Source organism: Eptesicus fuscus, chromosome 19 (assembly GCF_027574615.1).
Source record: "Eptesicus fuscus isolate TK198812 chromosome 19, DD_ASM_mEF_20220401, whole genome shotgun sequence".
In the NCBI taxonomy this organism is placed as follows: Eukaryota; Metazoa; Chordata; class Mammalia; order Chiroptera; family Vespertilionidae; genus Eptesicus; species Eptesicus fuscus.
In genome coordinates, this window is record NC_072491.1 from 36,036,876 (window position 1) to 36,051,721 (window position 14,846).

The following is a 14,846-nucleotide window of genomic DNA, read 5'->3' on the forward strand; positions in this document are numbered from 1 at the left end:
TTGAGAAACTAGTGGGCGGTGGAGACAGTGCTGGAGCATGCTCCTAATGCATGAGCCCAATGTGAACTTTCAGGAATTGCACTAGTTTTTTTGTTTTGTTTTGTTTTTTAATTCTTTATTGTTTAAAGTATTGCATATAGTATTACATATGTCTCCTTTTCCCCCCATTGACCTCTCCCCGTTCACCCCCACCCTCCAGCACGTGCCCTCACCCCCTCCTGTCTGTGTCCATTGGTATGGTTATATGCATGCATACAAGTCCTTTGGTTGATCTCTTACACACACACACACACACACACACACACACACACACACACACACACCCCATAACTTGAAATTTGCCATGCTGGGAATACTCAACACCATGGAAGTTGGCAAATGCTACAGATCAGTCTCCACCACCCCAGGCACATCACTGTAAGGAAACTGAATTTGGAGGGCTCTAGGAGCCCTCTGGAATGGGTTGCTGTTGAGTACAGGGGCCAGTTGGGATTTGCGTTGCTGATCACCCATCTCGGCTCTGCCCCATTGGGAGCTGACACATTTATCTGCTACCTCCTCCCAGACCAGAAAAGAAGTCCGACCAGCCCAGGTGTGAGGAGCATGAAGAGGAGCGCATCAACATCTACTGTCTAAACTGCGAGGTGCCCACCTGCTCTCTGTGCAAGATCTTTGGGGCACACAAGGACTGCCAGGTGGCTCCCCTCACTCACGTGTTCCAGAGGCAGAAGGTAATGGACTCCCTCCTGCCCCTCCTCTGCAGCCCCTTGAGACAGGAAGGATGGAGGGTCCAGTGGGAAGGGATGCTGCGTGCATGTGACCTCACGTTTGAGTCTCTGGAGGGTGGTGGGGAAGGCCAGAGAGGGAAGGGATGAGGGAGTGGGGGTGGGCAGGGGAGGGGGGCGGTCAAGAAGGGGATTGGAGGGGAAGGGTTGCTGTTTTTGCGCCCTTTGGAGGTTGCTGAAGATGAACAGTGTTATGGGAATCTGAGCTTTAGCTGCTCAAACATTATTTGAAGTTCAGACTACAGATAAGAAAAAGATACCTTTTTACTCCAGTCACAGAATATTTTTCTTCATTTACCAACAAAAGATTTCTTCCTCCCATCTCCACACCCCCACCCCCACCCCCGATTTCCTCCACTCCTAGTACAGGAGAGATACAATGAATGGCATTTCTTTAAGAACAATTTAAAACATTGCTGGGCCCTAGCTGGTTAGGTTCAGTGAATAGAGCGTGGGCCTGCGGGATGAAGGGTCCTGGGTTCGATTTCAGTCAAGGGCACATGCCTGAGTTGTGGGCTTGATCCCCGCTGTGGGGTGTGCAGGAGGCAGCCAATCAATGATTCTCTGTCATCACTGATGTTTCTCTCTCTCTCTCTCTCTCTCTCTCTCTCTCTCTCTCTCTCTCTCCTCCCTTCCTCTCTGAAATCAATAAAAACATATTTGAAAATAAATAAAATATTGCTGGGCTGCCCTTCAACACTAGGTTAAACCCACCTTCTAGCCTTTCGCCCTAGGCCAGTAGATGAAAGGCCTCCTCTGAGTACCCCCACCCCAGGGCCTCAGTCTCAGTCCCCTCATTCTGACCAAAGGTAGCATCTCCACCAGTTTACCACCAACCTGCCAATATGGTCTCACCCATGGACAAGTAGGAACTTATCCATTTGTTCCAAATAAATGTGGAGTCACGTGCTCAAATAGGTGTAGCCACTCTAGACACCTCAATTTTTTTTTTCTGTTAGAATCATAGATTTCATATTTGCTCATGTTTTACTAAGGATCAAATTTGGAATCCAAGCTTTTGGGCAACACCAGTTCCCACCAGTGAGTACTAACTGCTAAAAACGCAATATTTCATAAGACGTCTATAACATTTATTTTTTAATCTAATTGTGATTTATTCCTCCTTTCCTTCTACCCCTAGTCTTAGTGTACTAGAACTGACTAGTACCAGTTTCACACTCTTCCCTCAGAGCACGGGAGACTCAAGTGGGATTAACAGAAGGATAGATGTCAGGACTTCTACCCCACTCCTGTTTGGCCAAAATAGCTTCACTTTCATCCATTTATTCCATTTGAAGAAAGCATTCTGCAGCTTTAAATTGTTTTACAACCACAACTCTTGTCACTTAAAGTGTGAGAAAATTAGATTACACATTTTGCCCAACATCATAGAGAAGTTAAAGGCAGAGTTGGACCAAGCAGGTAGATCTCTTACTTCCCCATTCTGTGTTCCTTCGTGCTCCTTAGCCAACCTTGGGAAGGGAGTAAGTACAAACAATGGAATCTCTTTGTGTCAGGAGTCTGAGAGGAAGTTCCCCTAGAACCAGTTGAATGTTAGTAGTTTCAAGTTACATTGTAGTGACTTAAGTCTAGTACATGAGTATGTGTACACCTAGCACATAGAAGGCGCATGATAAGTATATGTTGAATAAGTATAAGTAAATAAGTATAAATGAATAGATGAATGAGTAACCATTATATACATTTCCTTAGTAAAACTAATCCTCATCTGTACTCGGCAAATCATTTATTTTCTGTTCCTGATGTCACATGTTGGGCTCCATTCAATTTATAAACAATACTTACAATTCTTTAGCTTGAATATGCTATTTTCTATCTATGGCCTATAATTAGCATTCTTAATGTTTTTAACAGGGTCACAGTCTGGTAAGAATTTGATGAAAAATATGAAGCCTCTTCCCACACAAATGCATTTCTATACTCATCCATACAGAGTTTATTTACAAGATTAGGAAGTTCACGGACCTCCTGAGACTCTCTGTTCCTCCTTTGGGTTTTATGGATCCTAGGTTAAGAACCCATGAGGACAATACTATGATTAATTCACAATCAGTGCTGACTAGAAAACCCCTAAGATATTGCACCCCTCTTTTCTCTTCATTAGTCTGAGCTCAGTGATGGCATTGCTGTCCTTGTGGGAAGCAATGATCGAGTCCAGGGAGTGATCAGCCAGTTGGAGGACACCTGTAAAACTATTGAGGTAAGTAAGACTCCACAGAAGTGTAACCTAAGACTGAACTCCTAGAGGTGTGGCTTAACACCACACTAGAAAACCATTTCAATATTTCAATCTCCCCTTATAGAAGAACCTCCTTCCTGACATGTCTCTAAAATATTCACCTCCTGTGATTTTACCACATTTACTAGGTTTTTGTTATATGCATTGCTCTTCTTGGTCAACCCATTTTGAAAGATTAGCTACAGGGAAAGTAATTCCCCATAATGAAAATGAGTGTTGTCAGCCTTTATAACACAATTTCTTTGTGGAAATCTAAATCGTCTTAAGAAATGCTAGTAAGTGCCTTAGGAATTCTTGTTCTAGTTTGAGCTGCATATTTGTGCTCTGACAGTGGGGCCACAAAAGGCCAGCAGGAAGAGAGATCAGCCTGATTGTGCTTAGGGAATAGCTCAGTAACTGGGAGCTCATGGAGGCCCGAGTTCTGGTTTCTTCAACTCTGTTTGCCCTCTGCCTGGCCCAGTACCTGGCACATAATAAACACTCACTGAAAACTTGATGAACAAATGGATGAATGGCTGGCTGTTTAGTTCAGACTTAGGTTTGGCATGTTAAAAACATAGGGAATCCACTTTTTTCCCAAGGTCAATGATAAACTGTAATTGCTGAAGGCAAAATGCTGGAACCTAAAAAGGTTTAGCTCTGTAGCAGATATCTTTTCAAGACTTGAAGATTCACAGACTAGTTGAGCCATGCTGCAGACAGACAGGTGTAAGACATCTAGGTCTCTGGCCCTGTATCCTGGAGCCATTTATTCCTCCTTCCCTGCTCAAAGTTTTAGGGTAATTTGTTTTTTAGTTGGACTTCAGGTGCAGAGAGTTGAGGCATTGTACTGCTCAGTTCATGGCTTATTGTCTTCATATTTGTGGGCAAGGCCCCTCTTGTTATCTATTTATTTCCTTTTATCCCTATTTTACACTCCTGTTCTCTTCTCTGTAAATAACCATTCTAACATGCTTGATGTTCCATTTACCTGTATCCTTATAAAATATGTATTGTTTTATATGCATGTCTTTTAATTTTATAAATTGCATTGTGTTGTATTTCTCATTCTGCTTCTTACTTTTAAAAAACTAAGCACATGAACATTCAGTCAATCAGTTTTCTCCTCTGTAAAAGTGGAGTAATCATAGTACCTACTTCATAGGTACTGTGAGAAATTAAAGGAGCATAAGCAAAATGCTTAGCATGGTACCTGGCATATGGTGAGTGCCCAGCAAATGCCCTAATCTTATTATTTTATCATTAGAAAGGCACATTCTATCAAAAGCCAAAGGCCAGTTCCTAGGTGATGACTTCAAGATATTGGCCATAATCATCTCATTTTAGATTCACAATTCATGAAAGTCCATCTTTTCTCTTCTCCACACTCATATTCCTATAAAAATCCATAAATCTGGGATGCATTTATAGAAGAAAAATTTTCTCTTGGTGAAAAGGCCAAATAGATTCTGAAGTGGACAATATTAACATTTTTCTTTTTACTTATTTATAATAAAGGTCAAATACAACTCAATCAATAAGCCATGAATCAGCACTCCAGTGTAGTACCACACTGAGTCTTGAGTGTATAAATAGGAGTGTGTTGCTTGTGGGCCAGTGAGATAATCTCTATACTTGTCTCTGCTTGGCCTTCATCAGAGATACCTCTATCATGGGAGGGCTTTCTGTGAGGGACGTTTAGGTTGGGGACACATACAGGAGAAAAGTCCGGTGAGTCGCAGTTGGCCTTGAGCAAAGCCAGTGTCAGAGGACACTGAGAGGGCACGGAGAGATTAGACAACAGTTTTGTTCCTGGGAGGTCAGGTGCAATAGGAAGCGGCTGTTTTTATTTCCACTGAGAACAAGACTAGAAGGAACAGGTGTGAAGTTATGTTAGCAGAACAGATTTAGTGCAGATGTCAGGAAGAACTTCCTGGAAGCCACCATCAGAATTATAATTTCTATAATTACTGATAAAAACGTTCCTCAAACATAGTACTTTTATAAGTACTTTCACAGGTTACTAGAGGAGGGTATGTGATTGTCTCCTGGAAGGCTTCAAGATGAGACTGCAAATTGGCAGGAGTCTTTGTTGTTGTTGTTGCTAATCCTCACCTGAGGATATTTTCCCATTGATTTTATTTATTTATTTATTTTTAGAGAGTGTGAAGGGGGGGGGGGGGAGAGAGAGAGAGAGAGAGAGAGAGAGAGAGAGAGAGAGAGAGAGAGAGAAACATTGATATGAGAGAGACACATCTATTGGTTGCCTCCCACCTGAGCCCAGGGATCCATCCTGCAACCTAGGAACATGCCCTTGACTGGAATCAAACCTGTGCTCCTTCAGTCCACAGGCAGACTATCTACTGAGCCAAACCAGCTAGGGCGGCAGGAGTCCTAAAAGTGCCTATCTCTTTTACCTGTTTATTTCAACTCTGGGGTTTTATCTTAAGAAAATCTGATGAAAAAGTGGTATATAAAACAGTATGGAATGTATATATTAAAAAATAACCCCATATACATCCATGGGTTGGGGGGAGGGGGACTCCAGGTTAAGAGCAGTGAATAGTGGGACCACAGACAATTTTCAATGTCTTCCTTATATATCCCTGCATTCCACATTTTTCTAAAGCAAGCTTGACATTTTTAATAACCAATAAAATAAGTAAGGGTGAGTGAATGAATGAGTGACTATGGCTCAGATAAGCACAGTTCCTTCAGATCAGTTTAGGTGGCTTATCAGGAAATGCAAGGATTGGCTCAGAGCCCCATGGAAATATCTGATTGTAGGATTCCTACTTGAAATACAGTGGGGTGTGCAGGAGGCCCTGAGGATAGAGACGCTGCCACAAAATGGTCACATTGTGCACGCATGTAATCGCTAAGGTGCTCTCCTGTAGAGGTAGGACCTTATCAGTGGGCAAAGCACCAGCGGCTCACTTCCTGCTGGCCCAGAAGCCAGCTAGTGAAGCACGCTGGGTCCTTGGCTCAGAGTGAAATTGTCCCACCTTGCCAAGCAGGTGAATTCTGTACTCAGGTCAGGGTCCCAGAGCTCCTGTGTCCCTTGTTCAGCCTGGGGTTGTTGTTTCCCTTTCTGGCTCTGCTCACCACCTGCTGGAAAGCTTTTGGTGGCTGTGGACCAGGAGGTGGGGAGCTGTTGTTAAAGAATTCTCCTTTCTGATTGGTGAGGAACCCCTGAGGGACAGGAAATGGAGCAGCCCCTGGAGTGGGCTCTGTCCTTCCCTAATTACTTGCCTCTCCCCACGAGGAACCTGACATCTGCCCTTTGGTCAAGTGTCCATTCCCTTTACATGTCTAATTCTGTCCCTAATCATGCAGTGTCTTGCAGAGCTGGCCTGGGCAGGCACCTGGCCCAGGACTGGCCCTGGCGAGCTGCTGAGCTTAGGAGAAATCACATTGTGGACTCCTTGTTATCCTTTAAAAGTAATGTGTTCAGTTGAGGTGAGTTCCCATTGATTATGAGAGTGGCATAGTCACAGGAGGGCAGTCTGAGCTGTGTGAGAAGGGGAGTTGCATTTTCCCTGGTGCTGTGTTCTGATGATGGATGAAAGAGCCTTCAGTCCTTCTAGCCATCCTGGCTGATGTGGCTCAGGCTGGGGCATTCCCAGGGCTCTGTATTGCAAGGGCATGGTCTGGGGCTACCTACCCTCACCTTACCAGGCCCAGAGATGTCCTGGGACAGGCTGGGACTGAGGAGGGGAGCTGCTAGTGGGAGTGGAGAAGTGTACTTCGGGAGCTCTCTGCTTCCAGAAAAATGTGCTTGACTTTCATTCTTCATCTCTAAAAAATGTAACCTCCCCCATATAGTCTTTGTAAGTGGCACTTATCCTATATCACTGGACCCCAAGAGAGCAGACAATTAATATTGGCCTTCCTGAGGCTAGTGGGCAAGCAGGCTAGAAATAATCCTGTTTTCCTGGATGCCTATCTAGGGGAAACAGCTACAAATTGAATAATAAGTATTTGATTTTGAGCATTTGCAATATCTGAAAAATGTCAACTTTAATAAAATTCTCTAATAATTTTGCAGTGAAAAAAAATCCACTGTATTTCCAAAATAGTGATTTTACCCAAACAGCTTTGAAACATTGTCCATGACTATAATAAGAATCATTTTAATAAGCATGCCCTAATTTTTAAGGCAGTATTCAAATGGCAATATAATATGTGCTTAAAAGAACAGATTTCAGAGTTTGATTTTTATTGTATTTTTTGGGGGGAGGGTGACACTGGTTAACAAAATTATACAGATTTCAGATGCACAATTCTACAACATATCATCCATACACTGTATTGTGTGTTCACCACCTCAAATCTCCATCCATCACCATTTATTCCTCCTTACACTCTTCTACACCTCCCCACATCCCCACCTCCTCTCAGCAATCACCACACATTGGTGTCCATGAGGTTTTTCTTTTTTGTTCAATCTCTCTACTCCCCCGGCCCCTACACCCCCCCTCCATCCCCCACCCAAGACAGCTGTTAGCCTGCTCTCTATCTATGAGTCTGTCTTTATTTTGCTTATTAGTTAATTTTGTTCATTAGATCCCACATATGAGTGAAATCATATGATCTTGTCTTTCTCTGACTGGCTCATTTCACTTAGTATAATGTTTTACAGGTCCATCCATACTGTCACAAGGGGTAAGATTTCCTCTCTCTCTCTCTCTCTCTCTCTCTCTCTCTCTCTCTCTCTCTCATGGCTGAGCAGTATTCCATTGTGTAAATGTACCACAGCTTTTTTTTATCCACTCATCTACTGATGGGCACTTGGACCACTTCCAAATCTTAGCTATTATAAATAATGCTGCAATGAACATAGGGGTGCATATCAGAGTTTAATTATGGCATTGTCACTTAATTATAGGACCCTGGGCAAGTAGTTACTTCAGCTCTCTGTCCCTTAATTTCTTTAACAATACACTGGGGATAATAATACCTTCTTGACAGCATTGTCGTGATGACCAAGTTGGTGTAAGAGGCACAGGCCAGGGGCTCGATAAGTGTCACCTTGTATCATCCTCAGAGTCATTTTATTCTAATGATGTTCATGGTCATTTAAACCACTGGAGCATCTGTAGCAACTTTTAAAAGGAATCGGAATGAGCATGTCAGGCTGTTGGTCGATTATGATAGGAGGGTGAAGCATCTCCCTGCAGAGGGAATATTTGAGAATGAACGGAAGTTCTATCTTTATCTAGAAATCTTTACGGTAACTTAAAATATTGGTAAGCAAGGGAGACTGAACCTCTTCCGGGAAACATACTGACTACCCAGAGCACATGGGACTGAATTAAACAGCTGCTCAGCTTGCCTCGGTCTCATGGCTTTTACTGAACCATGGGGCTTGAGTCAGGATGGGCTCACCTGGCCCTTAGCCTCCAGGGAGTTTACTCAAGGAACTTTTTAATGATCAGAATGAGTCCATAAAACCCCTAATGCCAAGAACTCCAGGAGTAAACATTAGAATTTTCATAAATTATAACATTATTTTTCTAACATGAAGTGGGGGCAATACAATATGGTAGAAAAAAAAGCATGAGTTTGGGAGTCTCGAGGCCCAAGGCCATTGAATAGTGTTGTTCCACTGAACACAGCACAGAGGCCGGATGGCTGGAGAGGGGCTGAACTCCAGCCCATGTGCCTGGAGAGACAGTGTCTTTCTAATGTGTTGGTCTCTTTTCTAGTGCAGCCTAGCAGAGACCTGGGCTCTCATCCTAATCTGCACTCTTGGGACTTCTTCCAAGTGTTTGTAATGGGTCTTTGTAAGTGAGGAGTTGGGTTTGATTTCCTTGAGAGAATCTTTCTACCTTAATATAGTTCTTTCTCTAGTATTATTAATCTACTGTCTACTTTTTAAACGTTTATTTTTGCTTATTGAAGGGAATTTTGAAGCACTGTATTTCAAGTGAAGCTGAGTGGGCACTTACAGACCCAGAGCTGCAGCTCCAAACAAGTGTATCTCGAATGGAGGAACGTGGTAGACATATGAATACTGGTAGGCTTGGCAGAGCCAGTTGCTCAATGACAAGTGGTGGGGCTAAAAGCTTATCTTCAGCTCTATTTTTGTCATAAAGCCATGCTCCTTACATGGTAAGAGCAGTGGTCACAACTGTCTCAGGTTTTTTTCCTATCGTGACCATGGCACAATGCCAAGCTGACATTGCAGGGCTAAAGCATGCAATTTATATCTTAGTGCTATAAATGACCATTTTGAAACTCGCCAGGAATCAAAAGAGGCATTTGAGATATAAAGAGGCATTTCATAAACAAAAATATTGGAACTGTAGAGAAAGAAGGAATCTGAGCAACTATTTAATCCCATCCCTTAATGTACAGAGTAAGGAAAAAAAAAACCTGTTCTGAGGTAAAATGGTTTCCTTAGGGTTGCATAGCGATTTCTTGCTTTTTTCTTTTGAGCACTGAATTAAGAAGAGGCTTGGGATATCCAGTTAAATACCCATTTCTTTGGAACAGAACAAAATAGAAACTTTTGAATGAGGACTGACCATTCCTAGATTTCATTCATTCATTCAATCATTCACACCATATTTCTCATGTGGGCATTGTCTGCACAGGTAATGCTGGGAAAATATTGGTGAACTAAACAGAAGAGGCACCTGCTTTTCAGGAAGATGTTATTCTAGTAGAAGAGATAGATAATAAACACATGAATAACAAGATCATTTCAGACAGCAATAAGTGCCTGGGGAAAAAGTGAGCTGCTGAAAGTCTAGCCATGGGGTAGCATTTCCTAAACTGTAAAGTGTAAGCAAATGATAGTTGCTATTAAAATGATAGCAATTTTATAAAAAAATCAATGAAGTGCAAATAATTAAAAAACCAGAATAAAAATAAAATAACACTTGGTATTCCATTTAAGCCACTAAATAAAAATTATATGGGCCAACTTAGTGATCTTATCTTTGACCTGAAAGAATACACTAGCCATGACACATGACTTCACATTAGCCTCACTGAAAAGAATGTTCTCACACATATTAAATCAGGTAGGAGAAAACTTTTATGAAACAAAGACATTCTGCTAGTATCACATACTAATATAATACTCATTATTATGAATGTTTTAAGTGCACAATTCATTTTAGAAAAATAAGCTAGAAACCATCATATAGTCACAGTAAGCAGTACAGCATCTGAACATCAAAGGCATATTTCAGGAATGCAGTGGGCACATAGTTGCTTGTAAGCTTAGAACAGGAGGTAATACTGAGAAAGAAAGTTTGATTGGGATTGGCTTCAGTTCCTAGGCTGCATAATAGTCTAAATCTTAAGCTAAAGGGATGGAAATGGATGGGAATTTGGTAAGTTCAGCAATTTTCAGGTCTGGACATGCTGTGTGGGCCCTTGTCCTATTACTTTGACAGCTACCAAGACTCTACACATTTTCATCCCCTCCTGTACTCCTGTTCATCTTTTATGGCCAAATTTGGGCACCACTTCCTGAGCTAATATCACCACCCTCGTCCGGATCCCCCTCAGATATCCTCCACCCACACAAAGGGTTGATTAAGGCCCCAACTCTATGCTTCTATGAAGCCTGATATAAATTCTTAATATAATATATTTCAATTATTCAGCCTACTAGGTTATATTATATTATTGGTCCATAGTCTTTCTCATTCAGTGAACTGAGAGCTCCTTGACAACAGGAATTATGTTTAATTCATTGTTAGGTCCCCAGAGCCTTGCACAGTGGTTGGCACAAATGACATGCTTAAGAATCTTTTGTTAAATGAATGAATAGATGGGTGGATGACAGCAATACTATTATGAGAACTAACTATATTATCCAACCAGAGGCCCGATGCATGAAAATTCATGCACTGAATGGGGGATCCTTCAGCTCGGCCTGCCTCCTCTCACAGTCCGGGAGCCCTCAGGGGCGAGAGGCGACCTGGCCATCAGGGGAAGGCGATGCCCCATCTCACCTTTGGTGCTGCCACTGGAGGCAGCACAAGCCTTGGCCAGCCCTGGTTACCTGAGCCTTGGGCAGTCCTGGGCGGCTGGGCAGCCAACATCCGAGGCTTGCCTGTGCCTCGGGCCAGCCCTGGGCGGCTGTGGAGCTGAGGGGACTGGGGGACTCCGGAGGCAGGCACCCCGGTGGGGCTGAGGGGACTGGGTGCTGCCATCTTGTGGCTGTGGGTGCCACCATCTTTGAGGACATGGCAATCAATTAGCATATTCACTCCTTATTGGCTGTGGGTGCCGCCATCTTTGTGACATATTCCCCCTTTATTAGATAGGATGGAGGCAGTGGAATGAAGGATGTATTGTTTGCACATTTGTGGAGCATCTTCATAATTAACAATTTGCTTTAAGTCATTCCTTTTCCCCTCTTAGTCTGAGAATAGTAGAGAAATTGGGGGAAAATGAAACGTGATTTTAAAAAGTTTATTTATCAGATATTTATTGAACATCTGACCAAGGTGGTATGTGTCCTAGGCAGACCCAGATTCTATCCCCAAGGAGACTATAATTTAGATATTTAAGAAACTCATATAAAGAAAGAAATATGTGATATCAAAGAATAATGTTTACTAAAATAAAAGAACAGATAATAAGGGTCGTACAAAGGTCGGATATGTCAGAGATAAATTGGCTGGATCTAGGAAGCACCCACCAGGCAGGAGAGCTAGGTTGGATCATCATGGCTCAAAACCTGCTCTCAGCCATAAAGGTCCTGGACCCAGATGGTCAAATCCAAGGAGACAGGTATACACACACACACACATCAAGCTTACTGGAGCTTGAAACACCAAAAGACCAATGACCAGGCTAACTGGATTTAAGCATGGATTCAGAGTATAAAGGGAGCTGGATGGTACTGGAGATGCTTTAGTCACATAGTGCAAGTAAATGAGGCTGACTTTCCACACAGCCTTTCCCTCCAGGAATCCAAGACTAGATTCAATATTTCACTCTCTTAGACAGTATTGGATAAATAGAGCACCTGAATGAAAGTATATGACATAAGTGATAAGTATTATGGAATTTCAGAAGATTAAAAAATGACATTTGACCATAGAGATCAAAGAAAGCTCCATAAAAGAAGTGATATTTCAACAAGTCTTCAAGATAGTTTAGTGTTTGCAACTGTGAATTGGGGAAGAACATTCTAAACAGAGGGAGAACATGAGAAAAGAAAGTGAGTGATTCATTTTTGCTGGACACAGACATGGTATGTGATGGAGAAGAGTAAAATATGGCAAAGAAAAGCTGGAATCAGGTAATAAAAAGGTTTGAAAGCCAGTTGTAAATTTAAAGTGTTATTCTTTAGGCAATGGGGAGTCATAACATAGAAAAAGCACTGTATCCCAGGAAAATGAATTTGGCAGCAGCGTGTTTGTTGGCTTGAAGGGGGCATCCCAGATGCCAAGGCCATTGGAAGCTTCAGAATCTACATGGGATGACTGAACAACAACAGTAGCAGTATAGACAGGACAGAGAAAGACTGAGGGTACAAACCAGGAAGTACCATAGTTTTTTCCTTACACACACACACACACACTCATTCCAAAGCAAAATATAAACCTATAAGCTATATAACCAATATATAATTTAAAATAAAACCTGTCTTAATTTGTATGAAATTATCCATTTATAAAGAACAGAAGATGGACAAATAATTGATCCATTTAGCCAATTTGAATGCTTTTGGATTGGCCAAGTATCAAATTTGATAAAAGTGGGATTTTCAAAGTATTAACACAGTAGGTATCTGTCAATGATAGCTTAAGGGAAAAGTATTCTACATAAATAAATTCTCTTATCTCCCAAAATGCCCAGGTGATTTTTCCAAACACTTTCTAACATTAGCTAACCCAACTAATAGGAATGCTGCAAAAAACAGAAACAGGAACTTTGTGAGAAGTTTGATTACCTGTATGGCATCCTGGAGGAGAGGAAGAATGAGATGACCCAAGTCATTACCCGAACTCAAGGGGAAAAACTGGAACATGTCCGTGCTCTGATCAAAAAGTATTCTGATCATTTGGAGAATGTATCAAAGTTGGTCGAGTCAGGAATCCAGTTCATGGATGAGCCAGAAATGGCAGTGTTTCTGCAGGTAAGTCTCCTTTTGGCATCAGAGGAAACTAACCAAGCAGATGGGTGTTGGAGAAGTAGTTGTCATCACATTTTTGTTATGTATATCTCATTCTGATCTATTTTACCAACTAAAATATAAGTTCATTATGTGCTTATTCTCCATCTGCTTAAACAATTTCATGAGCATATATTTAAGGGACCATGACATTGCTTAAATATAAGATGGTTCTGGTATAAAGGAGCAGTTATTTATGGCATTTAAAATTTAAACTATGAGATTTTCAGAGTCAGCAAAGGAAAGAATTAAGTCTCAACATCATGTTTGATGAAAAGAATTTAAGTAGGCTTGTCTTTTGTTTGCTTTCACAGAATGCCAAAACCCTGTTACAAAAGTAAGTAATTTTCATTTTATGGAAAAAATGCAATACTTTTCATTTTTATCCAAAACTATCAAACTGTAAACAGTAACAGAAAGTAGCAACTTGTCTTTGTTACAGAATTTCTGAAGCATCGAAAGCATTTCAGATGGAGAAAATAGAGCATGGTTATGAGAACATGAACCACTTCACAGTCAATCTCAATAGAGAAGAGAAAATAATACGCGAAATTGATTTTTACAGAGGTTTGTTATTCTTGTGACCATTTGGCCAAAATTGCAAGTGTGTGAAAGCTGCAGAGGAGTTCAGTGGGAGGAAAGGTGGATTCAGAGTCACTTTCAGAATGGATGGTGACAATTTTACAAGGATTATAATCTAATGCGAAGCTCTATTTCATTACAAAATCATACAGTTTGTTGACAGTGTTAATTTAGCTTTGCATATCACAGTGCCCATTATAATGCCATTATAATGCCATTTGACTCTGTGTAGTCAAACACTTAATAGTTGATGGTGATGATGAAATCTCAATTTCAACCCTACACAAGGTGTTAGCCACAATGATGTAAGATGTCATCAGGTGCAAGGTTAGAGATGAGATAAAAATAAAACATAGAAGACATCTGGATAGATAGTGTAGCACATCCACTTAATCAAACTTTCAAGGGCAAGAATAGTAGCAAGTCAAGAATAAGTCATAACCTGACAATAAAACTTGGTCCATGTGACCAGATGTACTCCATGAGTTAGAAATGCATCCCTACCATTTGGCCCAGAAATCCCACTCCTGGAAATTTATCCTAATGAAATCACTGAAAAGAGGAAAATAACCTTGGAGCTGACCAAGTCTTTGATGGTCTTGATCCATCCTAGCCCATTTAGGTGATGAGGCACCTGAGTTAGATTACTGTTAATGCCAGGAAGCTGTATTAGTGTCCACAGATATAACTTTAGAAGCAAATTTTCCGAATGGATCTTTTGAAAAATTAATATAATCTCTCCTTAGTATTGTCTGAGGGTATATTAAAGTAACGGGTTAGGAAAAGATGACATTAATTGTGGCAAAAGTCAGCATTCACTGAACAAAGGAAGTAATAAATTAAAATAAGACTAGATAAAGAAGAGAGTTGCATTTTCATTTGACTTGATGGAGATAAATAAGTGGCAATCCTAATCTTTCAGGAGCTTGTAGATGTGACAGTGTGTGGTAACAATATGAACAGGCTCTGGGGATTAGGGGGATGGTGCATGGTGGTGGTGAGAACTAGACATCATACTGGGGAGGGGAGCAAGGAAGATGGTGATGACTTGGCCCCCTTCACATTTGTCCTGTCCACATTTAACTAGAAGCGC

At 41.4% G+C, this 14,846-nt stretch overlaps 2 protein-coding genes across 3 annotated transcripts in view; one reads left to right on the plus strand and one right to left on the minus strand.

Annotated features, from left to right (window-relative positions):
* CRH (corticotropin releasing hormone) overlaps positions 1–14,846 on the minus strand; it is a 339,387-nt gene that overhangs the window by 115,534 nt on the left and 209,007 nt on the right. The gene's annotated exons all lie outside the window — the stretch shown is intronic.
* Positions 1–14,846, plus strand: part of TRIM55 (tripartite motif containing 55) — a 40,010-nt gene that overhangs the window by 5,868 nt on the left and 19,296 nt on the right. For both annotated transcript variants that reach the window (XM_028158795.2, XM_028158797.2), the window contains exons 3-7: positions 566–731; positions 2,911–3,006; positions 12,902–13,135; positions 13,486–13,508; positions 13,614–13,738. In XM_028158795.2, coding sequence (XP_028014596.2) covers positions 566–731; positions 2,911–3,006; positions 12,902–13,135; positions 13,486–13,508; positions 13,614–13,738 — 644 coding nt within the window. The remainder of the gene's footprint in view (positions 1–565; positions 732–2,910; positions 3,007–12,901; positions 13,136–13,485; positions 13,509–13,613; positions 13,739–14,846) is intronic.